The sequence below is a fragment of the Rhincodon typus genome, chromosome 7, assembly GCF_021869965.1.
Source record: "Rhincodon typus isolate 14 chromosome 7, sRhiTyp1.1, whole genome shotgun sequence".
NCBI lineage: Eukaryota > Metazoa > Chordata > Chondrichthyes > Orectolobiformes > Rhincodontidae > Rhincodon > Rhincodon typus.
Genome location: NC_063338.1, coordinates 14,427,362 through 14,452,871, shown reverse-complemented (window position 1 = coordinate 14,452,871; position 25,510 = coordinate 14,427,362). Strand labels below are relative to the sequence as shown.

General features: G+C 43.0%; 1 protein-coding gene across 4 annotated transcripts in view; it reads left to right on the top strand.

Moving 5' to 3' along the window:
* fastkd2 (FAST kinase domains 2) overlaps positions 1 to 24,733 on the top strand; it is a 31,409-nt gene extending 6,676 nt beyond the window's left edge. For 3 of the 4 annotated variants that reach the window (XM_020509985.2, XM_048599318.1, XM_048599320.1), the window contains exons 4-12: positions 3,179 to 3,287; positions 4,956 to 5,079; positions 10,118 to 10,257; positions 13,062 to 13,237; positions 16,403 to 16,566; positions 17,901 to 18,122; positions 20,566 to 20,653; positions 21,152 to 21,266; positions 23,539 to 24,733. In XM_020509985.2, coding sequence (XP_020365574.1) covers positions 3,179 to 3,287; positions 4,956 to 5,079; positions 10,118 to 10,257; positions 13,062 to 13,237; positions 16,403 to 16,566; positions 17,901 to 18,122; positions 20,566 to 20,653; positions 21,152 to 21,266; positions 23,539 to 23,616 — 1,216 coding nt within the window. In that variant the 3' untranslated portion in view covers positions 23,617 to 24,733. The remainder of the gene's footprint in view (positions 1 to 3,178; positions 3,288 to 4,955; positions 5,080 to 10,117; positions 10,258 to 13,061; positions 13,238 to 16,402; positions 16,567 to 17,900; positions 18,123 to 20,565; positions 20,654 to 21,151; positions 21,267 to 23,538) is intronic. The other variant, XM_048599319.1, reaches the window with a different exon arrangement.
* Positions 24,734 to 25,510: the final 777 nt, after the last annotated feature.

Here is a 25,510-nt window from a genome sequence, read left to right as displayed (position 1 = left end):
GCAAGGTTAGATCACATGGAATACAGGGAAAACTAGTCAATTGGATACAGAACTGGCTCGAAGGTAGGAGACCAGAGGGTGGTGGGGGAGGGTTGCTTTTCAGACTGGAGGCCTGTGACCAGCAGTGTGCCCCAAGGATCAGTGCTGGCTCCACTGCTTTTGGTCATTTGTGTAAATGATTTGGATGTGAACATAGGAGGTATGGTTAATAAGTTTGCAGATGAAACCAAAATTGAAGGTGTAGTGGACAGCCAAGAAGGTTAGAGTACAACAGGACCTTTATCAGATGGGCCGGTGGGCTGAAGAGTGGCAGATGGATTTATTTTAGATAAATGTGAGGTGCTACATTTTGGAAAGGCAAATCAGGGCAGGACTTATACACTTAATGGTAAGGTCCTGGGGAGTATTGCTGAGCAAAGAGACCTTGCAGTGCAGGTTCGTGGTTCCTTGAAAGTAGAGTCGGAGGTAGACAGGATAGTGAAGAAGGTATTTGGTAGTTGGTATTTGGTATGTGGTATGCTTGAGTATAGGAGCTGGGAGGTCATGTTGCGACTGTACAACACATTGGTTAGGCGACTTTTGGAATGTGTTCAATTCTGGTCTCCCTGCTATAGGAAGGATTTTGTGAAACTTGAAAGGGTTCAGAAAAAATTTATAAGGATGTTGCCGGGGTTGGAAGGTTTGAGCTATAGGGAGAGGCTGAGTAGGCTGGGGCTGTTTTCCCTGGAGTGTTGGAGGCTGGCGGGTGACCTTATAGAAGTTTATAAAATCATGAGGGGTGTAGATAGGGTGAATAGCCAAAGTCTTCTCCCCAGAGTAGTGGGGTCCAAAACTAGAGGGCATAGGTTTAAGGTGAGAGGGGAAAAATATAAAAGGGACCGAAGGGGCTACTTTTTCACACAGAGGGTGGTGCGTGTATGGAGTGAGCTGCCAGAAGAAGTGGAGGAGGCTGGTACAATTACAACATTTAAAAGGCACCTGGATGGGTATATGAATAGGAAGGGTTTAGAGGGATATGGGCCAAATGCTGGCAATTGGGATTAGATTAATTTAGGATATCTGGTCGGCCTGGAAGAGTTGGACTGAAGGGTCTGTTTCCGTACTGTACAGTTCTATGACTCTAAATCCTACTGTAATTTTGAAGGCATCTATCAGTTCACAGCATGCTGCCTCTTTTTGAAAGAGAAGTGACCCACCCTGTTCAGCCATTTCCTGAGAGTTGTACCTCTCAGGTTTGGTCTCACCCTTGTCTTTTTTTTCCCTTACTTTCTCCAGTGCTCTTACAATTGCTTCATATAGAAAGATATATTTTAAAACTCAGGCACAATTTAACAGTAGGAAATTGAGCTGTTTTAAAACTATTTTTCATTTTAACAATCATGCGCAATTCCACCTTGAGGTGAGAATGCTACCGTTTGTTTAACTCTGTGCTCCTTAAATTACAATATTCCCTTTATAATACGGATTCAGCACAAGAATTGTGGTGTACTCTTTTCTTTTGACTGGTACGATGAGAGTGTGTCATTTGTGTATGTTTTTTTCAAACTGGTAGATGGCTGTTGGTTTATTTTTTGTGAACGCATTTAAAAAATAATGAGGTCAGTTTTTATGACAGCATGATTTTAAAACCAGAATGTGCCTGAAAGCAGGTGATCGCAAGGACCCCTGGAGTGTGAATGGAAGTTTATTGACATTGTGGGTGGGTTTACAACAGGACAGTTAAAACATTAAGCCATTAGCTTTAGCAGAGTCTGAAAATAAATTTTAAAGAAAAAATAATTGAAGAACATTTGGTTCAGTTAAAAACAAACTGACTGAAGTCAGATGCAAGTATCATCTTTCGTTAAAAAGGGAGATTGTTCATAGCAGTTAGGGAAAGAAGTTACCTCAGTGAAAGAGTGTAATTTGTGAAACTTCCAGACCAGGAGTTTTGAGTTACAAATTTACATTGGCCATTCAAACTTGAGAAAGTATAAGCTCTCAATTGTGTGAGTATTCAAGAAAAAAAACTTTGCAGCTCACAAGGCAGGATATGAGAAGAAGCAGTTAAGTCAAACCTACAGATTTAATAGGGAAGGAAAATTTATCTGGATTATGATTAAGAGTGAAATAATAGTGTTAATAATAATGGCTTCTTGGCTTGTTTTCTGAAATCTTTCAAGCTGTTATATTGAGTTAGCTTAGTTTGTTTAATTTCATTTTTAAAATTTATTTTGTGTAATTGGTTTGTTATACAAATCCACAGCTTCGTGTGTTTATGCTTCAGTGAAAAATAAAACCGCTTGAAATTAACATAAAAATCCTCAAGCTGAATTTAATTTGGGATCTGACTTATCCAGTGGAAAAATCAGCTGATATCCTAATGATAGATTTAAAAATCCTGTTCTGTTACTCCTGACAAATGCAGTGAGTTTGGCAGATTCCACATCAGTAACTGACACTTGTCGTGCATTTGTCCTATGTTAATGATGGAAGTTGAGAGCTTGGGAGAATATAGCGAGAATATAGAGTTTAGCTGTTGTGCACTGCCTGCTTCCAGAGAGTGGCTTGCAATAGTTTTCACCCAACACTTCTTCCAAATCCTTCTGCTTGCCAGACAATATAATATGCTGAATGACATGACATGAAATTCTGAAGGAATAAAATTTTGTGTCCTTTTTTCATTTCATCTCCTTCCCTAAAGGATAAAATTACCGTAGATGGAGTGCAGTAGATGATCCCAGGGAGGATGGGATTATCCTGCGAGGAGTGATTGTGGAGACTGAGCTTGTATTCTGTAGAGTTTAGAAGAATAAAGGGGTCGTCTCATGGAAGCATGCTAAAGTCTTGGACTCAACAGGGTAGATGCAGGAAGTATGCTGGGGTCTGGAACCTGGTAACATAGTCCAAGAATAAGTGGTAGGCTATTTGGGACTGAGATCAGATGAAATTCCTTCACTCAGGGGTAGTAAACCTTTAGTGTTTGAATATGTTTAGGACAAAGATGGATAGATTTACAGGGGTTAAAGACATCAAAGGATATCTGGATACTGTGGGGAAACGACGTTGAGGTAGACGATCAGTCATGGTCTCATTGAATGCTGGGGCAGGCTTGAGGGGCCGAACTGCCTAATTCTGACCTTTTCCCTATGTTGCTATAAAGAGAGAGAAACAACGTTTGGTGTTTGTGTCCTGATAGGCTTCTTGTAGAGCTACGCATTCCAGTGATCAAGAGAGTGATGGCCCTGCAGACCATGATGAGATGTATTGGTCAAGATGCCCCACTGCCTCTTAAGAAAAAGCTGGAAGTAAGTTTTATGTAATTCTTGGGTTTTCGGTGTCACCTGCAAGGCTAGCATTTGCTACATGTGCCTGCTTGCTAGCCTTTTGAGGAGGCAATGGTTTACTCCTCAGGGCACTAAACAGGAAACCACGTTGGTATGAAGTCATATATAGGACCAGTCTCCAACAATCCAACAGCACCATGGTCACTGTTATGGAGACTGGCTTTTTGTGGAATGGAGCAGAACTATGTTTTGGTAATGGAGTAGTGGAGGCTGGTACAATTGAAACATTTAAAAGGCATCTGGATGGGTTTATGAATAGGAAGGGTTTGGAGAGATGTAGGCCAAATGCTGGCAAATGGGACTAGATTAATTTAGGATATCTGGTCGGCATGGAGGAGTTGGACCAAAGGGTCTGTTTCTGTGCTATATCATTGTTTGAGATAATGCCTTTCTGTATGATACCCCCTGATGGAGGCACAGAATTGGAAGGGCAACCTGTACCATCCATACCACTCCCTCTTTGATCAGAGAGGGGAACGTAGAAAATGACCATAAATCTGAAGCAGAAACTTGTTGGGTCAGGCAAGGACTCATTCGAAGAAACATCTATTCTATTCTGTTGGGTGGGTTTGGACCATTTTCAACAAGAAACTGAGAGCCAGGGCTGTGGCAATTTGCAGAATTGGAGTTGGGATTGCTTTTCATTGACAGTTATGTCCCATTTCACAGGTTCAGGCACTGGCATCTGTCACGGGCTGCGGATGTCACTAGCAAGGCCAGCATTTGTTGCCTGCCCACAAATACTAGGCCATTTCAGAGGGCAGTTCAGAGCCAACCACATTGCTGTGGGTCATGTAGGCCAGACTGGGTAAGAGTGCAAATTCCTAAAGTGAACCACATGGTCAAACAAATAATTGATAAACAGCTTTATATCCCAGATTTCTGAATTAATTTTAAATTCCACCCTCTACTGGGGTGGAATTTGAACAATTAGCTAGGCCCCTGGTTAACAAATCTAGTGACATTACCACTGTGCTGTCTTGTCTTCCAGAAATATTAATATTATTAGGGGATGTCTCATTCAAGTGCGTTGCAAGCTAAAAAACGGGGCACAGGAAACAAAAACAGGCCATAAAACTGTTTAGAGCTCTGGTAAAAAACCAACCTGTAGCATGGTGTACAGTTCCAGGCACTGCATCTCAAGAAGAATATATTGCCCTTTCAGGGATGACCAGAACCCTGACAGAGTTTAAAGGATTAGGTCTTCAAGAGAAGTCGCATTGCATAGGCTTTTGTTGACTTGAAACTGTAAGGTGAAGGAGTGATTTAGTGGAGTTGTTTTAAGATGATTAAAGGAGTTGAGAGGGTGAATGGAGAGAATCTGTTCCATCTGACAGGGGCAGAGCAAGGAGTAGAACCTTAATGTTTAGCTAAATGGCAGAACTGCCTCGAGCAGTTGACTGGTCGAGGAGTGTTCCAGTGATGGTGCACGTGCATTGATGCTGTGCAGTGGACACCACAGAATGCAAAGTGGGTGCTGCATTTGTTTCACTGTAAATACTACTTTGCATATCATTAATGCAATTTGAAGGCTGCAATTCAGATAAGTGACAGTACTTTCTTTCAAGATGCAATTTTGTCTCGGGCTGCTGAGAGGTTATTTAAAGGTTGTTGCTCTCTGTTTGACAGAACAAAGCAATCTCTTTGCTGAATGAGTTCACCCTTCCCAACTGTCAATACATGTTCGTCACTTTGGCAGTCATGGACCACCGGTCACTTCCACTCCTAGAGACCTGCAGCAACAGGATTATTGGTAAGTGATCCTTGAGTTTAAAATTCTCATCCTTGTTTCCAGTGGCCTCCATTGCCCCACTATAACCACTTCCAGTCTACAACTGCTCAGTATTTCTGCACACTCCCAGTTCTCGCCTTTTGCGCAGCCCTGATTTTCATTGCCCTGCACTGGCAGCCACACTTTCAGCTGCCAAGGTCAGGGACCCCAGATGTCCTTCCCTGAGCCCCGCGAACTCCTTGCAGCTATTCCATGAAATGTCCCTCTTTAACTCCGTGTTTGGGGTCACTTCCTGCTTCTTCTGCAGCTTGCTGCCAAGTTTTGTTTGCCGTTCCTATGAAGCACCCTGGGATAGCTTTGCCACGTTAAAGGCATTATATATATCTAAAAAAAAGGTTCTTTTGGTTTAGGAGAGATAGTAGGAACTGCAGATGCTGGAGAATCTGAGATATACAAGATGTACAGCGGGATGAACACAGCAGGCCAAGCAGCATCAGAGGAGCAGGAAGGCTGACGTTTCGGGCCTAGACCCTTCTTCAGAAATGGGGGAGGGAAAGGGGGTTCTGAAATAAATAGGGAGAGAGGGGGAGGCGGATAGAAGATGGATAGAGGAGAAGATAGGTGGAGAGGAGACAGACAGGTCAAAGAGGTGGGGATGGAGCCAGTAAAGGTGAGTGTAGGTGGGGAGGTAGGGAGGAGATAGGTCAGTTCAGGGAGGACGGACAGGTCAAGGGGGCGGGATGAGGTTAGTACGTAGGAGATGGGGGTGGGGCTTGAGTTGGGAGGAGGGGATAGGTGGGAGGAAGGACAGGTTAGGGAGGCGGGGACGGGCTGGGTTGGTTTCAGGATGCGGTAGGGGGAGGGGAGATTTTGAAGCTTGTGAAGTCCACATTGATACCATTGGGCTGCAGGGTTCCCAAGTGGTTGCTGTTCCTGCAACCTTCGGCTGGCATCATTGTGGCACTGCAGGAGGCCCAGGATGGACATGTCGTCTGAGGAATGGGAGGGGGAGTTGAAATGGTTCGCGACTGGGAGGTGTAGTTGTTTAGTGCGAACCGAGCGTAAGCCCTCCGCTCTTTTGGTTTGAACGGCTTTCAGATGTTTGGCAAGAATTCTTCTTCAGCGCTTCCCATGTTTGAGGATGCTCAGGTCCACTCTATTCCCAATCCCGACTGGTAAAGTCTTTTCTACAAATAGACTGGAAAAGTCAGGTGGACAAAGATAGCTGAGAGAAGTTCATAGAATGTTTTTCAGGACATTTTCTTAAAGCAGCACATTCTGGAGCTGACCAGAGATTAGGCTACACTAGACCTAGTGTTGTGCGACAAGATAGGATTAATTCATTAATGATCTCAAGGTAAAAGCATACCTAGGTCACAATAATGTAATTTAATTTTTCCTTCGATTTGAAGAATAGCGGAGTGCATCTAAAACTAGTGTTTTAAACTTAAATGTGGACGCTTATGAGAGCATGAAAACATGGATAGACGAAGTGAATTGGCAAATTAGGATAGGACCTAGGTTAATAGAGATACAGTGGCAGTTATTTAAGGGGATATTTCAGAATTCACGGAATCGATGCATTCTGAAAAGAGAGAAACTTTCCAAAGGTTGGACCCAACATCCGTGATTAACTAAGCAAAAGTTAAAGACAACATCAAACTTAAAGAAAAAGCATAAGCTTGTGGCAAATCGATATATTGGATAAAGTATTAAAATCAGCAAAGAGTGACTAAATGGTTAATGAGGAGTGAAACATTACAATGAAAGAGAAATGCTAAAAATGTAAAAATTGATAGTAAGAGTTTTTATAGATATTTGAAAAGGAAATGAATGACCAAAGTGGATGTTAGTCTGATAGGGTGAGAGTTGATAATGGACAATAAGGACATGATAGCTAAATTGAAAATGTATTTTGCATCAGTCTTCACTGTAGAGATATAAGTGACATCTCACAAGTAGCTGTCATTCGGGAAGTGGCAAGAAAGGAGGAATTAAAGAAAACTGTAAACCCCAGGCAAGTGGCACTGACAAATGGTGGGCTGACAAGTTCCATTGCAATGCATTGGGTCTAATTTTCCAAAGTTTTCTAGATTGGGGAATGTTCCATTAGATTGGAAGGTGGCAAATGTGTTACCTCTTTACTCAAGAAGGGAGGCAGACAAATAGCAGGAAGTGAGAGGCCAGTTCTTAACATCCGTCAGAGGGAAGATGTTAGCAGCTATCAATAAAGATTTGGAGCACTTTTTTAAAAAAAAAATGCAAGGTAATCAAACAGAGTCAACATGGTGAAAGGGGAATCATGTTTAACCAAATTATTAGTGCTCATTGTGCATAAAGGATAATCTGTGGATGTGCTGTACTTAGATTTCCAGAAGGCATTTGATAAGATGTCACATTCAAGGTTGCTGCTGTGGAAAATAAAAGCTGATAATGTGTGGGGGTAACATGTGGCGTGGATAAAAGATGGATAGCTAATAAGAGACTGAGAGTGGGAATAAACAGTTGGGAGAAGTAGTGAGTGCTATGCCACAGGAATCAATGCAGGTTCAAAGAAGATTTTCCAGGCTAACATTTAGAATAGGCAGGTTGGCTGAGGAGACTGGTTGGACAGGGTACGCTTGGATCCACTGGAGTTTAGAGGTGACTTGTTTGAAGCATCTAAGATCCTGAGGGGTCTTGACCCATGGATATGGAGAGGATGTTTTCTCTTGTGGGAAAATCTAGAATGAGGAGTCTTAGTTTAAAAATAAGGAATCTCCCCTTTAAGGCAGAGTTGAGGTGAAATTCTCAGCGTGAGTCTCTGAAACTCTGTTGCTCCAAAGGTGATGGAAGCAGAGCCTTTGAATATTTTGAAGGCATGGATTCTCGGAAAGTGAGGGAATGAATGAGTTTTGGTAGGAAATAGAGTTGATCAGCCGTGATCTTATCAAATGGTGGGACAGGCTGGAGGGGCGAATAGCCTATTTCTGCTCCTCACTTGTTTATCGCTTGTATGTTCTCACAACTGTTGTGTGCATTATTGCTTGAAGGTCAGTTTGTAGAACTCACATTGTCTTGTCAGTATTTCTTCCTTTCCTTTCTCATGATTTTTCACCGCTTTATGAATGTGTTATATCATCTAATTCCTGAGAAAAAAGACTCGCATTTATGTAGCACCTTTCATGTTCTTATGGCATCCCAAAGTGCTTTAGAGCCAACAAAATACTTTTCAAGTGTAAACATTATTTGAATGTCAGATACATGGGCAACTAATTTGCTCCCAGTAACTCCCACAAGCATTGAAGTGATAATGACCAACAAATCTCTTTTCTCGATGTTGGATAAGGGACAGGTATATGCTTGGGATAGCTTCCTCACTCTTCTTTGGAATTATGCACTGAGATGTTCAGCAAAGAGGAAAGGCAGACCCTTGATTTAACATCCTATCTGAAGGGTAGCACTCAGCAGTCCAGCACTGTCTCATTACAACGCCAGTGGAGTCAGCCTCTTGTTTTGATTTTACCTTGACGAGGGGAGAGTTAAATCCTTGACTACTGGCACAAAGGTGATGAAATTTAAAGTTGGATACATAAAACTTTTATAATTCACTTTTGTAATTCAGTTTGGTACAAGTGACTGGGATGGTTTACCAGTTTGGGATTCTCTGCTTATCAGTCAAGAGTTGACTGCATTAGTGTGGTCCTTAGTTCAATTGGTGCAAAACTATAAGTGCTGGAGATCTACATGTAAGGCAGCACTCACCTCTGATACTGGCAGGAAAACAACGTTTATAAAGGTATTTCTCATCCTTCATGGACTCTGCCCTCCCTATCTCCTTAAGCTCACTTAGCCCCAAGACCCTCTAAGATCCCTGTCTGCCTCCAATTCTGATCTGTTTTGCATCTCTAATTTTCTTTGACCCACCATTAGTGGCTGTACATACTGTCATCTATTATAAACTCTGAATTCCCTCCTTCACTTTCTCCATCTCCATGTCTTGCTCCTTTCCTCCTTGCTCCTCAAAACCTATCAACTTGTCCAAAAATTTTTTGTGTTTCTTGCTGTGAGATTTTATCTGTGGCAAGCGACTTGGGATGCCTTCCTGGAGTAAAGGTGTTATATTAATGCAGTTTGTTACTCGCCTCAGTGGAGGGTCAAGTTTTGATTGTTTTTGCCATGTGGTTGTTGTCACCAGTTGATTTCCAAAATAAAAACAGGAACTGCTGGAAATACTCAAGACGTCAGGCAAAAATCCCAGAAGCAAAGTTAACCTTCCTGATCGATGACCTCCCAGCACAGATCAAACAATTTAAAGCAAGTCCAGAGTGGTGGCAAAGGGGGAATGTGTGTGTTAAGGTGGAAGGCAGAGAGATTAAATGAATAAGGGCTTGACAGTGCAAGAAAAGAGAGGCTGGTAATGGGATCACGATAATGCAGCACTTTCCCGATGAAACTTGTATTGTGCATCTGTCGAGCAAAGGCATAGCTGGCATATGGCGCACATCTTGTGGACACTCAAAAAAACCCTCAGCCCAAGAACACTCCTCTGTCTTCCTGTTCTCACAAATATTACTCCTCTACACATCTGACAAGTCACGGGAAGTCATGAACCACTTCCTTGTGACAAACTCCAATCTGTCAAATGGCCAGCGTTGTGCTTCTACCATGGTAAGAATGGTAGTTGCTAAACAGGTTCAGGATAAGCCAGGGCTTCAATACAAGCCCTATTGTGGAGAGACCCAAACAGCGAAGAGTCTCCCCTCTGTAGGCTAAGTGGCAGACTGAAACCCTTTCACTCAGCAAATGAGGAGGCTGTCACTTGACACCAGGGACTTGCGTTCACAGAATAAGTAAAGAGATAAGGCAAGGAAAGAAACAAAAGATGCGTCTCCAGGAGATCAGAAGAAGAGGGAAGCATGAGAAATAGGTAATGTGCAAAAGACTCCCATGTCCCAGGGCTGTGATGGAGAAAAGTGAATAATTCCAGCAAACCAAATAGCTTGTCTTTGACCTCTTGAAAAGAGAAAAACTAACAGCTCTTCACCTTTGCCATGTTTGTCCCGTATTGTTCCCTCAGAGAATATCCACAGCATCCCATTTTGGCGTCTTGTGCACATTTTGCAGTCGTGCAAGGATCTCTGGTATCGCAGCCCCGCTCTGCTGAGTGCTATTGGCAACCATGTGGCAGCCAGCCTGGCGATCTGGCAGGTTAAACAGGTGAGATGCCTTCAAGAGCTGAATCTGAGGACCCATCTTTTGCGTTTGTCTGGACAGCTCGCGCAAGGGACAAATGTGCTGGGCTGCGGGGAAAGAGCGGGGGAGTGGTTAGCACTGTCAACAGTATGGCAGGGATAGAACATAGAACGGTCGGGCACAGAACAGGCCCTTCGGCTCACAGTGTCGTGCTGTGTCATTTTGTGATGTACCTTACCTGGGCTGCAGGGACCGACAGCTGCAGGTCCTCCAGCGGCTAAGAAAGTAAGTGATTACAATCCCACCGATCATTGTCAAAGCCAGAGGTTGAAAGAAAAGAGGCTGAATAAACGAGAGCTCTGGTGAAGACTAATCTACACGGAATGTTGCACTGTCCTCTTCTCCTTCAGTTCCCCAGACAGACCTGCAGTCTGTTTTCAGCATGGGTTGTTTTTATTTCATATTTGACCAGATATTTTTTTTTTGAAACATTGCTTCTGGCCTGCAAGTCGTCGTTGACATCCCCCTGTGGCCACTCGCTCGCTGTTTGCCTGGTCACAGATTCTCTAACGGAGTTTCCACTGTGCACCACAAATTGAAGTATACAACACAAATAACTGGTCATGTTAGGAGAAGCTCAAATCGATTTTCAGCCGTTAGAATGAAATATTGTTATTCTACACAAATGGAAACGTTGTAAGATACAATGTTGTACTAGAAGACTGCCAATTATAATATATTGGGATTAGCTACTGGAGTAAATTTAAAGAGAGCAAAGCCTAAGTGAAAATTAAGTGCAACTGAAGTTTTTACTATTGCACAAAGGTCATTTTAGCACTGCAGTCGTAACCGCTGAATGATGTTTCCTTTTGATTTATTGGAACAAGCGATCAACTTGGAAAGGCTTGTGCAGGAGGTTTCTACGTAGCCCAGCTTATTGATCTGGGATTCCCAATCCCAGGGTCACGCTTTTGAACCCCAAATCGCATGATTATATTTGATCTTTAAATATTTTATTCAAAATCCATTTCTTATTGATGTTTCCCAGTGGTGATTCTCCACAGTTAAAAGCATACTGTTTGGTCGTGGGGAAAATAATTCTTGTTGTTGTTGCCCAGGTATGGCCTGTCCATGCTTTTAAAATGATTGCTGCTTGAAGAGGAGGAAATTTTTCCGTTGATTGACCTTGTTTTAAAAGGAGACATTTATAAGACACCAGCTTGTGCTGAACTCAATGGCAGAAAACAGACCTCTGTTCAAAGGCCTCTCTCACTCCAAATAGCCTGACACTGAAACTGTGCAGCAAGTGCTCCCCCTGGTGTTGTGGTGCAAATAAATGCAACCTTTTTTTGTGTCTGTAAAATTTTACCTTAATCTCCTGACTCTCTTAGTTCTCGGGTTACAAAACAAGATCAATTAATAAATGAGAGCAGTTGCAGTCCACTATGAATTCTGACTTTATCTTTCTGTCCCTGCACCTCTCTCAGAGATTGGATTTCATTATCAATTGATTCTCCTCTGACTGTCTCTTGCTGTGTCTCCAAAGTCTCAGGCTAAGATGGCCACTCTTCAGTAGCCATGATTTCCTTTTCTTTCCCATGCTCTGCCTTCTCCTAGCCCTGTTTGGGGAAAGCAGGGACCTGTTTGAATTTGAACAGTGAGAAATGGACAAAATGAGCAGATATTTATATTTAAGTGTAATATCTATTAAATCCATTTTCGTGGTGTGTCCTCAGATGGACAGTGGTGCACAAAAGACTCAACGCTTCGTCCAGCCTGGCCCCACATGACTGCAATGCCTTGCGCATCACATTAATTATGCTCCACCCCATGTGAAACCATACAATGCTCTAGGAGAGGCAAGAAACCAGATAAAGTTAGGCCAATGGCAGGATGAGGGTTGAGTTGAAGGAATTTCCCTCCCATGCCTTTATACAATCATAACTCATCCAGGAAATCACGGTGGACCAGATTAGCGTTACCCAGTACCTCAAACAAGATTACTATCACCGTATAGGTCCAGCTGTTGCTTGAAGGAATGCAGTGGCAGTGTAGACTCACCAAGTCAACAGCCTGTTTGAAAGATTTGCTCTTCTCCAGGACCACCAACTGATGTTAAACCCAAGATCTGATTTTATACACCTTTAGATTGTGACCTCCTAATCCTCCCTAGCCTATTTAATGGAAATAAATTGTCCACTCACACATAATCTAATCCCTTCATCATTTGAGAAACTGCATGTTCAAGTAATATTTGAGCTGCAGTAAAAAAATCTCTTGGAGTCCTGTGTGCTTCACTGAAACACCCTTCATGTGGTAGAAGGTTTTTCCAAAGCACCTCATGTTTGTGCAAAACCAGGCCATAAAGGGTTAACTGATGAAAAAGAGGTTTGTACAATGTGATTTGCATTCTCTTGAGTAAAAAGTCACGGAATCCCTACAGTGTAGAAGCAGGCCTTTTGGCCCATTGAGTCCACAATGACCCTTCGAAGAGCACTCCACCCAGACCCAGCCCCCACAGGAGATTGATAGGGGGTCTAATCAAGGTATTTGAAATCTGAAAAGGAATTGATAGGTTAGATGGAGAGAAACAATTTATTCTGGTGCCCAACTTCAGAACGTGAGCATAACCTTAAAATTAAGAGTTCGGCCATTCAGGAGTAATATCAAGAAATACTCCTTCATACTAAAGATAATGAAATCAGGAACCCTCTGAATAAGAACTGGCTTACACCGAGAGTGGGACAATGCTCCACTGCTCCTAAATGTAATTCATACCTTGATGAACGTACATACCTTCACCATTATTTTAATGTTCTCTGTTCTAGCTAATTCTGTTCCTAGTGCTGTTTTCGGAGCTCAACTTTCGCCATATCGAGTTGATGAATGCATTTGCACAAATTATACTGGCAAAATCTGAATCCCTAACTTTGAAGGATGTGCTGTCAGTTCTTCGCGTGTATTCCCTGCTGAACCATCGACCAGATGAGGGTTGGATCGAGCAGTAAGTCTTGGTGCTCTGTTCAAGTCTTCCTTGCACTAACACCACGGCAGCTAGCATTCCTGTATCATCTCTAGTATAACCAAGCGTCCCAAGGTGCATCATGGGTGTGTTATCACCATGGTACCACGAGGGAAAGTGAGCAAAACTACAGTCAAAAAATAGGTTATGAGGTGTATCTCAAACGAAGATAGAGGCAAAGAGGTCTGCAGAGAGAATGCTAGGCTTTGCAGCTGAAAACATAGCCAACACACAGATTTTGTTTCTGTATATCTGTGTAGACTAGTTGGTGGAGGTCATTTTTTTTTTTAATTATTTGTTCATAGGATGTGGGTGTCACTGGCAAGGCCAGCATTTGTTGCCCATTCTTAATTGTCCATGAAATAAGTGGCTTGAACAAGGCAAGCAGAATAATTTTATGGTGATAATTTAAAATATTAGCATCTTCATGTATTCCTGATGTTTGCAGTACGCATTTTGGCTAATGTGGACAAGAATCTCTAGGTGAAAACGCTCCGCTGGTTCCATACCTGGTACATGGAAGATGGTCATGGCTGCTGGAGGTCAGTCTTCTCAGCTCCAGGACATGTCTGCAGGAGTTCCTCAGGATAGTGTCCTAGGCCCAACCATCTTCAGCTGCTTCATCAATGACCTTCCCTCCATCATAAGCTCAGAAGTGGGCACAGTCTCTGATGATTGTACAATGTTCAGCACCGTTCATGACTCCTCAGATGCTGAGGCCTTCCATGTCCAAATGCAGCAAGATCTGGACAATGTCCAGGCTTGGGCTGACAAGCAGCAAAGAAATTTGCACGGCTTAAGTGCCTGGCAATGATCATCTTCAACATGAGGGAATCTAACTAGTACCTCCTTACATTCATTATATAAAAGCAGTATTGTTGAAGTGAATTTTGATGTCTGGTTATTACACCCACAAACCTATTTTATTAACTACTTAAGGCCACATCTGCTTCTTAGATATTTGGTCCTGGACAGTTTAAAATCCTTCTCATTTCATAAACTGTTGCTCTTTCATTGGACATCTTGCTGATCCTTGAACTGAGTGTCTTGCTAGGCATTTCAGAGGATTGTTAAGGTCAACCACATTGCTTTCAGTTTGGAGTCTAATGTTGGCCAGGCAGGATATTGATGTTAGAGGATATTTGTGAACCAAATGGTCTTTAAAGCAGTTGCTGTTAGTTTCATGGTCACAATGGACTAGTTTCCAATTACAGCTATTAGGAAGGAATTTAAATCTCCATAGTGGGATTTGAACCCAGAGGATTAGATTGAATTACTAGTCCGGTGAAGCTACCACTAGGCCATCATCTCTCGTTTCAAGTGGTTGGAAGTAGCCCGGTCAAGGGAAGGCTGGAGGATGAGAGAAATTAGAGTTCACGTGCGTCATAAAGGCAAAATGAGTGGTAATGGTTTTGGGAGGTGAGAGAGGTCCAGGCTAGGTGTTAATGTCAGAAAGCAAAATTAAGAAAGCCTGACCCCAGTGATTATTGCTAGGGTTGGTGAGAGGCAGGGGAAACAAAACTGAGGACAGAGTTCATAGTCTGAAGTTGTTGAACTCACTATTGAGTCCTGAAGGCTGTGAAGTGTCTAAACAGAAAACGAGGTGTTGTTCCTCCAGCTTGCATTGAGCTTCGTGGAGTACTGTAGCAGGTCCAGCACAGAAGTCCGACTGTGAGAGCAAGGTGGTGTATTGAAGTGACAGGCGACCAGAAAGTCAGGGTCATGCTTGCAAAATGAGCAGAGATATTCCACAAAGTGGTCACTGAGTCTGTATTTAGCTTCCTCAATGTAGCAGAGACCACATTGCGACGGTGAGTACAATAGGTTAAATTGAAAGAAGCACAAGTAAATTACTGAATAAAAATCAAAAGAACTGTGGATGCTGTAAATCAGGATCAAAAACAGTAGTCGCTGGAAAAGCTCAACAGGTCTGGCAGAAATCAGTGAAGAAGACAAAATCAAAGTTAATGTTTCAGGTCCGGTGAGGAAGGGTCACCAGACCCGAAATGTTAATTCTGATTTTGTTTTCTTCACAGATGCTACCAGACCTGCTGAGCTTTTCCAGCAACTTCTGTTTTAGTACAAGTAAATTACCATGAAAGAGCATTCGGACCATGGATAGTGAGAAGGGAGGGGTGATAAAAGGGGAAATGTTACACCACTTGTGATTGCAAAGTAAGTGCCATGAAAGGGGGATGAAGTGTTGGGGGTGATAGAGAAGTGAACCAGGGTGTGACAGAGGTAACACCTTGGTCCTGTGCCTCCTTTAAAATTATGCCATTAGGTTTACATCACTCCTCATTGGCACGGTGGCTCAGTGGTTAGCACTGCTGCCTCACAGCGCCAGGGACCCGGGTTGAATTTCACCTTCAGGCAACTGTCTGTGTGGAGTTTGTACATTCTCTCCCTGTCTGCGTGGGTTTCCTCTGGGTGCTCCGGTTTCCTCCCACATTCCAAAAGATGTGCAGGCTAGGTGGATTGGTCATGCTAAATTGCCCATAGTGTTCAGGGATGTGTAGATTAGGGGGATGGGTCTAGGTGGGATGATCTGAGGGTCGGTGTGGACTTGTTGGGCTGAAGGGCCTGTTTCCACACTGTAGGGATTCTATGATTTATGATCATTCTTCCTGCTCAAATAAACCACTTTACATTTGTGTGCCTCCTGAGCTCTGTCCTGCTCACTGCTTCCGCATTTCAGTTTGGTGCCATCTGAAGACCTAGAAATGATATCGTGTTTACCCAATTCCAGGTCATTAATACACATATATCAATGAAGACATTGTTCCCAATACAAAGCCCTGCAGAATAGTTCTGCACACAGCTCTCCAGCCTGAAAAACAACCACCAACAGCTACTTCCTTCTCTGTGTCTCTCAGCTCATAAGTATCCGTGTTACCCCTTTAATCCCTGGGAGAAGACCATTTGGGTGCAGTGACCTGTTTCTGTGCAATCGTTTGTAGGTAATAAGTAGGGAAACCTCAAAAATAAAATGTGGAGAGAAAGTTAACTTTGAATGTGTATGTAGGTACGTGGAAGTACTGCTCATCTCTGCTTTGCTGCCTCACGGTCAATGTCAGACTTGGCCCTGGCAGTTTGACTGGTTTTGGAAGATGAATTTTTTTTTTGTGTGTCCTTACCCCTCCACAGATTCCTACAGACTGTAAGTGATGTGTTTGAGTTGTATTTGTCGAAATGCTCTTCGCAGGAGCTTCTCCGTGGTGTTTATTCTTTGTGTCTGATGGGCCACTATCCCCAGGTTGCTCTGAACCAACTGTTCCGGGATGACGTTCTAAATGAACTTTGTTCATCAGGTGAGTGATAATTAGCTCAGTTGGCTAGATGGCTGGTTTGCAATGCAGGGTGATGCCAGCAGCGCGGGTTCAGTTCCCATGCCAGCTGGAGTACCACGAAGGGCCCACCTTCTCAACCTCGCCGGAGATATAGTGACCCTCCGGTTAAACTCACCATCAGTCGTCTGTCTCTCTTTGTCATGAGAGAGCAGCTCCATTGTCCTCTGCAGCTAGAATGACTTTAATCTTTCGAATTGTGAGGAACAAACTGAGTGCTTTCACACCCTCGATTCTGTTGTACCGTTGAATTAGATCATGGTTGATCTTAAGCGTGACTGTTTAATGTTGCCTTTCTGTTCTTGCGCAACAAAAATCTGTCAGCCCTCATTTTGACATTTTTGATTGCCCCCAGTTCTTCCCGAGGTATGATGTCATGTTTCGACCTATACATAGCACACTGAACGTGGTCTAATAAGGACTTTATGTAAATGTAGCATGACTTCAGCTCAATTTGCAGGCAATACTGCATTGTACCTGTCCACTACTTTTCCTATAATCTCCTTAGGAACAAAGTTGATGATCTCAGACATTTCCCACATTGAACTCCGTCTTCCGCCACCATGCCCACTCACTTAAATTCTGTGCCCGTTTGCAACGTTCTGCTTTCAATCAGATTTCTTACTATGCCACACAGCTTCATGCAAACTAAATCTGGGTGTGCGACTGTCGGTTTCCTCATCCATTGGAGAACAAACTCTGCTGTAACCCCTAACCACTTCCATGCTCAACTTGCTAGCATTAACACAACCTTAGCACATTTGTAGTGGCAATAATATCCAGCAGAGGATTATTTTGGGTGAAAGAGAATGGTCACCTATGTTAACATTGCAAATTCACTAGTGTTCCTATAAATTGAAATTGCGCTGTTTAGGTTAGGAGATGCATGTTTGAAATATATATCACTTTCTGTGTGTAAAGATTAGATCCAGTTCTATCGTACAAACAAGGAGCAGACATAGGCCATTCAGCCCATTAAGCCTGCTCCACCATCTGATAAAATGGTGGTTGATCTGGTTGTAACCTCAGATCCACATTCTCACTTATCTCCGATTACTTATTGTCCCCTGCTTAACGAAAGTCTGTCTTCCTCTGCTTTCGAAACATTGGAGGAATCTGCTTTTGGCACCTTTTCAGGAAGAAAATTCCGAAGGCACGTGATCCTCTGAGAGAAAATATTTTCACCACTTGGCTTTCTGTTTGTAACAACCTGGATCATTTCTGTCGAGGTATAAGTAAACCGCAATGAAAATTACTCATCAATGCTTCCAGACCCCCCCTAATTTTATCTGTTCTAGCCAGTGTCTACCGTGAAGCGAACGAGCAGATGCTTCAGTGCATCAATCTGTGCTTGGAGTTAGAAAATCCATCCTTCATCAGGCAGCCGGTGAATACCACAGTTGTCGATCCGTCATTGTCCCATTCGGTGAATGCAGAGCTACAGAAAACCGTGGACACCATCTTGGGTGACAGCAGCCTGTATCAGCAGGGCTTGATGTTGAAAAACTTACTTTTTATAGGTATTTGAACTTTTTTTTTAAAAAAGTGAGCAATTACTTGAGAACTCTGTTTTATTGTGGCTCAGAAAGTCTCCACCACCCTTTGCTAACGGGATATTAGGACTTGTAGCGGGAGGAGAGCTGGTTTGTCAGAATGAGACGAGGATATGGAACTGCATTCGGGTAGAGAGACAAAAGAGCTTGAGATCTTTCTTCTTTAAACGGAAGAGATTAAAGATAAACTTTACAGACTTTTTCAAAAATGAGAAGTTTTGATAGAGCAAATAAGTAGAAAATCCTTCCACTGGGCAGGACTCATACACTTAATGCTAAGGTCCTGGGGAGTGTTGCCGAGCAAAGAGACCTTGGGGTGTGAGTGCGTACAGGTAGGTCTCCTATAACGTGATAGTTGCGTTCTTTCATGACTTCGCGCTATAGAAAATCTCCCTAGAAAATCACACTATAGCTGTACAGCAGAAAGTTTGTGTTATTCAAACAGCATCCACCATTCGTCAATCACGTTACAGCTAATTCATGGTAATGAAACACGCATTATAGCAGAACTACCTGTATTTCCTTGAAAGTGGAGTCGCAGGTAGACAGGGTGGTGAAGAAGGCTTTGGTATGCTTGCCTTTATTGGTCAGTGCATTGAGTATTGGATTTGGGATGTCATGTTGCAGCTGTACAGGACGCTTCTGGAATACTGCATTCAATTCTCGTCCACCTGTATAGGAAAGATGTTGTGAAACTTGAAAGGATTGAGAAAAGATTTACAAGGATGTTGCCAGAGTTGGGAGGTTTGAGCTATAGGGAGAGGCTGAATAGGCTGGGGCTATTTTCTCTGGAGCAATCAGAGGTTGAAGGGTGACCTTACAGAAATTTATAAATCATGAGGAACATGGATAGGGTGAATAGCCAAGGGTAGGGGAGTCCAAAGCTAGCGGGCATAGATTTAAGGTGAGAGGGGATGATTTAAAAAGGACCTAAGGGGCAACTTCTTCACGCAGACATTTGTGCGTGTATGGAATGAGCTGCCAGAGGAAGTGGTGGAAGCTGGTACAATTACAACATTTAAAAGGCATCTGGATGGGTATACGAATAGGAAGAGTTTATAAGAGGGATATGGGCCAAATGCTGGTAAAAGGGACTAGATTAATTTAGGATATCTGGTCAGCATGGGTGAGTTAGATTGAAAGGTCTATTTCCATGCTGTACGTCTCTATGACTCTATGGTAACAGGATCAATAATAAAGGATACAGACTTAGAGTACAAGGTGTAGAGCTGGATGAACACAGCAGCCAAGCAGCATCAGAGGAGCAGGAAGGCTGACGTTTCGGACCTAGACCCTTCTTCAGAAATGGGGGAGGGGAAGGGGGATCTGAAACAAATAGGGAGAGAGGGGGTGGCGAATGGAAGATGGATAGAGGAGAAGATAGGTGGAGAGGAGACAGACAGGTCAAAGAGGCGGGGATGGAGCCAGTAAAGGTGAGTGTAGGTGGGGAGTGAGGGAGGAGATAGGTCAGTCCAGGGAGGACGGACAGGTCAAGGGGGCGGGATGAGGTTAGTAGGTAGGATATTCTGCTTGGTAACCCTGCAGCCCAATGGTATCCATGTGGACTTCACAAGCTTCAAAATCTCCCCTCCCCCTACCGCATCCCAAAACCAGCCCAGTTTGTCCCCGCCTCCCTAACCTGTCCTTCCTCCCACCTAACCCCTCCTCCCAACTCAAGCCCCACTCCCATCTCCTACCTCCTAACCTTTCTGCTCCTCTGATGCCTGCTGTGTTCATCCAGCTCTACGCCTTGTTGTCTCAGATTCTCCAGCATCTGCAGTTCCTACTATCTCTGAAACAGATTTAGAGTAGTTGGCAAAAAGAATCAAAGGCGAGACGAGGTTTCTTTAATGCAGTAAGTTACAACCTGGAATCCAAAGTGAGTTGGAGGCAGGTTCAAAAATGTTTTGCAAAAGGAATTTGAATATGTAGTTGAAAGGGTAAGATTTGCACAGCTGTGGCAAAGATCAGGCCTGTGGGGCTAAGCGGCTGACCCTTTCACAAGCACAGTCCAGAAGTGTGGCGCTTGAAGAAATTTTCACTGCTGGTCATGGTAACCATTGAGAAACGGTGCAGAAGTCAGCAGAAATCTTGTCACTTCTGAGTCAATTCTGGGTGGAGCAGAAGCTTGTATGAGGGTTTTGGCAGCAGAGAAGTTGAGGCTGGAGAAGAGGTGAGCGATTTTATGGATTTGCAAATGGACGGTCTTGAGTATGGAGAGGATATGAGGCTTTATCACATCTTGAAAGCCAGCAATGCGTTACTGGAGTGTTCAAATCTCAATAGAAAAGAATAGACTAGGAGTAGAAATGTAAGTAACGTTTTTTTTTGTCAAGTACACAATCTATATGGAAACTCTTCCAAACTGCTTTCTACCAAGATAATCTCTGTTTTCTGTGTTCCCATCAAGATTATGTGATTGCTTTAGACCAAAAGAGTAAGAATGTGGTCCCTATTCCTCAGGATGATGAGATTGGCAGTGAGAGTGACATACAGCGGTAAGGATTACTGTCTTGTAAATCTATTGATTGATGCAGTTATTGGTGAACCTGTTACCTGGTCACATGCAGTTGGGATTGAAATGCCTTTTGATAGGATTGACACAAATTTTTTCATATGCAACATTTTCCACACCATTGTCACAATATATGCTTGTAATTCAAAGTTTCAGACAATTGATTCAAATCTTAGTTAAAGGTGTAATCTATTGCTCTGGCTTCCTAGTACATTACCGTGGTAATTCTCATCTGTCTAGACACTATCTGGAAGACTGGGAAGAACAACAGATTTCACCTTTATTCTTTCATTCAGAAAGAGGGATTACAAAGCAAATCAGTAACTGATAGGGTGGGGAATGTCTTGGGGCAAGAAAAATGAAAGATTTTGGTTTAAGCAAAAGAGGTAATTATTTCAAACAAAGTCCACTGTATTAGCATCAACCTGTCACATCATTGAAATATTTCGGTCAGTAATAACTATCATTTTGTACCTTGCAGAGTGGCTGTGCTTTGTGCTCCAGTATCTGCCTTTTGCTTTGGCACATCTCACCCCAAAGACAGGTTGGCAATGAAGATTCGGCATCTCAAGGTGCTGGGGTACCATGCGGTATTGGTGAGTATTTATAATGGTCTCCTTGAGTTGTGGCCTGTCTCATCTGTGTAACACTCAAAATTCTACTTTCTGATGTTCTGATTGTAGCGATAACTCTCCAAGTGAATGAAGTTTCCATGTCGTATTGAATTATTGCCTTGGATATCATCTGCCAAATAATATAGATGAGTAGTTAAAAGCCCTCTCTTATCTGTAACCGACATTCTCTCTAAGCTATGTAGCTGCACAGCTGATCCAAGGGTCCATGCATGCTGATCAGTGTGCCCACATATTCACGTCCCATTTCTCCAGGCGCTGCCGAGCTCGGACCTCTGAGGAAATTAGGGAATGGAGCCTGTAACCCTTTTCCGATTTTACTTGATTTGCAGAACCATGGGAGGCTATTCAGTCTTTGAGCCTGGTCCACAATTCAGTCAAGTCATGACTGGTCTATCCCTCCACATCAACGGTCTGCCATGGTTCCCTAATTCTTAATACCCTTACCCAATAAAAATCTATTAATATCGGTTTTTTCAATTGACTCAGACCCTATAGTTTTTTGCGGGGAAAGCAAGAACCCCAGATTTCCATTACCCTTTGTATGAAGAATTGCTTCCTGACATCCAGCAATTGACAGGTTATATTTAGAAACGTGCAAAACGTAGAAGAGAGGAGTAGGAATTGGCCATTCAGCCCTTTGAGCCTGCTCCACCATTCAGTGTGATCAGGGCTGATCATCCAGTTCCTGCTTTGATCCCTTTAGCCCTGAGAACTGTATCTAACTCCTTCATTTCATATACCCATCTTGCTCAGATGGACCAAAGGAGTTAATGTCAGCTAGGAGAGCCCCCGCTTTGGTTTAATATTTCTGACAAAAAAGCAACTGTTTGCACAGCAATCTCAGCCGGGTTGTTAATGCAAAGTGTTTAAAAATTCCATTACTGGGGGCAATACTGGCAAGGCTGCATTTTCAGTTGCCCTGAGAAAGTAACAGTGCACTGCTGCCTTTTAAATGGTTTGACACAACCGAGTGCCTCTTTAGGCTACTTGGAGAACATGGAATTTACGACTGGAGTCGTGTGTAGACAAGACCAGGTAAGGAGGCAGGGCATGTTTCCTTCTTTAAAGAACACCAGTGAATCTGATGGGCCTTTCTTACCGCAAGCAAACAGCTCCACGTTCATATTTACTAATGTCATCATGTTATTTCCAGACACTTTTTGTGTTAGTTGACTTCAAATTCTCTAACTGCCATTTCAGCAAATTCAGCATAAAATCCAGGTTGACCCTGCGGTACGGTACTGAGGGAGCACAGCACTGCCAGAGATACCATCTTGCGGTTGAGCCGTTCAGATGGTAGATGCACATAAAATATCCTGTGGCACTCTTTTTCAAGAATATCGGGGAAATTATCTCTACCGTGATGTGGCCAACATTCATCCCTCAACCAGTGTCACTGAAACACATTATCTAGTCGTTTATCTCACTGCTGTTGTGGGAGTTTCCTGTGCATGAAGTGACACCATGTTCCTACATCAGTGATTACAGTTCACTTTCCTTTTTAGTACCAATGACTTGATGAGCTAAACCACTGAACTTCGAAACTTTTTTTTATTCATTCACTCATAGGATGTGGGTGTTGCTGGCTGGCCAGCATTTATTACCCGTCCCTAGCTGCCCTTGAACTGAGTGGCTTGCTTGACCATGTTAGAGGGAAGTCAGCCACATTGTTGTAGTTCTGGAGTCACGTGTAGGCCAGACCAGGTAAGGATGTTCCTGAAGGACACTAGTGAGTCAGATGGGTTTTCCGACAATCGACAAAGGTTTCATGATCATCAATCGATTCTTAATACCAGATTTTTTTGCATATTGAATTCAAATTTCACCATCTGCCTTTGCGGGATTTGAACCCAGGTCCCCAGAACATTACCTGGGTCTCTGGATTAATAGTCTGACGATAATACCACCAGGCCGTCGCCTCCCCTTAAAATGAGGGAGAAGGGAGTGTATACAGATGTTGAGAGTACTGTGTAAAGAAATCAGCAGGATCTAAAGAAAAAAAGTCTTTCACATTAAAATATTTTTGCGTCTTCTCACTTACCTACTGGCTGCCTTTGGGAACCATGTACTTGATGGATAAAAATTGCAGGGAAAAGAGTGGGACTAACTAGACATCTCTTCAAAAGAGCCAGCACAGACTCATTGGGCCGAAATGCCTCCATCTATGCACGCTGTCTTCCTTCAATATCTTGACTTGGATTTTCTTTCACCAATTTCTGTTTGTTTATTCCAGGTCTCAGAACACGAGTTCGGGAAGCTATCTGAAGATGAACGAGTTGGGTTCCTGAAGAGTGCCATCTTCACTGAATGAGTGGGTGGTGAGAATCAGTGCCACTTGCATCGAGGGAACAAAACAAAGGAATTGATTGCTCCTGGTCGCTGTGCTCTCTTTGACTGGTCTGTGGTGCTATTGCACCTGCGAGAACAGATATTCCAAAATTGAAGTGATTTGTTGTTTATCCTGAAACTGTGGATTCAAATTGATCTCCAGTTCAGACCGAAATGTGAAGGGATGTACTCCACTTTCTTTTATAATCATGTGTGAGACAGATTTAGTGAATCAGCTGGAGTTCTTTTTGGTGAGATAGTAAATTTCACCTGGGAACATAGCATCACGTGGTCTGTAGAGCACTGCACAGCACAGAATCCTTTTGATCGTAACATCTTTTATGTTGCTGTGCAGAGTAATGATAAAGTCTAGTCTGATGCCACTGTTTAGATCTTGTGTGCATCCAAGTGTTCTTGTACTTTACCTGCTGTGTAAAGATGCTGTTGGTGGTTGATATATTTACATGATTGTAAAGACTTGGGAGAAGCATGTTGCGTTGCTGTTGCATTTCACCAAATCTCAAATCCCGAAACACCATCCCATGCCCAAGAGTGAACTCTTACCCATGTGTCGAAGATCCCCAACATAGTGAGCTTGTCCGCCTTTTGTAGTGTGTCCAGTTCCTTCAAGAATTTGTCTCTGATTCTCTCAGGACTAGTTGCTGCTGGAGCTTATGTATGGACGATTGTATTATGATCTGATGGCCCCAGTTATTATGGGATGTTAGCACCAGACTAGTCTGAATCTCAACAGGAACCTAGCTGGATAGATAGTAATTTTTTTTTATTTTTATGACCAAAGTGATCTTTTACTATAGCATAAGCATGCAATGTTGCAGTCTTTGTTTTAACAATAAAGCCAAACAAAAGTTAGTTAACAACACAAGTTAAGAGTGCTTTTCAGCATGGATTGACAATGAAAGTCAGAATCTGGAAAGTTTTCCCCATAAGCCCTCCAGGTAGTTCCTGAGGAACTCTTGCTTGGGATTGTGGGTATTGTTTTTAAACAGGGAACGTTCACTCCAAACACGCAGACAAGCGCAATTGTTTAACTTAAATCCCAAGAAAACAAACTTGCAATAAACAATATTAAAATATAATAGTTTAAGTCTCTCAGTTTCATCGCAGTTGTGCCAAATTTGTTGTTTACAAAAGGTAGTCATATAGTCATGAGGCAATTGTGTTCGCTCCTACGGAATGTAGCTAATCTGTTTGCAATGCCAGTACCTGTCTTTCGCCTGACACTTTGGCTTCCTTAATTGGAATTGTGTGTAAGCTGCTGATAGCTCTGTGAGCTGATGCCCTTCTGCTAGTTGACGTTCTGTGAAAGCCTCAGTGTTGATTATTGTATCTCCATAAGTCTCTGACAACCAAGGCAGTTCTGCGCTGGGATGATTCCAGAACTGCTGTCATATCTAGTGCAGCTTATATGTTCCAGGTAGCTGTTCCTACCTCTTTTTGTGGCTGAATATTAAAGAGTGAACAAATGAAAACTTACAGCACAGGAATAGGCCCTTCGGCCCTCCAAGCCTGTGCTGACCATCATGCCCTAACTAATCTAAAAACAAACCTGCCATTTTTCAATCAGTATCCCTTTATTCCCTCCCTATTCGTGTACCCATCTAGGTGCCTCTTGAATGTCTTCCATGTGCCCACTTCCACTACCTCTTCTGGTAGTGCATTCCAGGCTGCTACCACTCTCTGCATGAAAAACGTCACTCGCACAACTCCCTTAAACTTTCCCCCTCTGACCTTGAACCTATGCCCCCTTGTAATTGAAACTTCAACCCTGGAAAAAAGCCTCTGACTATCCACCCTATCTATGCCTCTCATAACTTTGTAGACCTCTATTAGGTCACCTGTCAGCCACTGTCTCT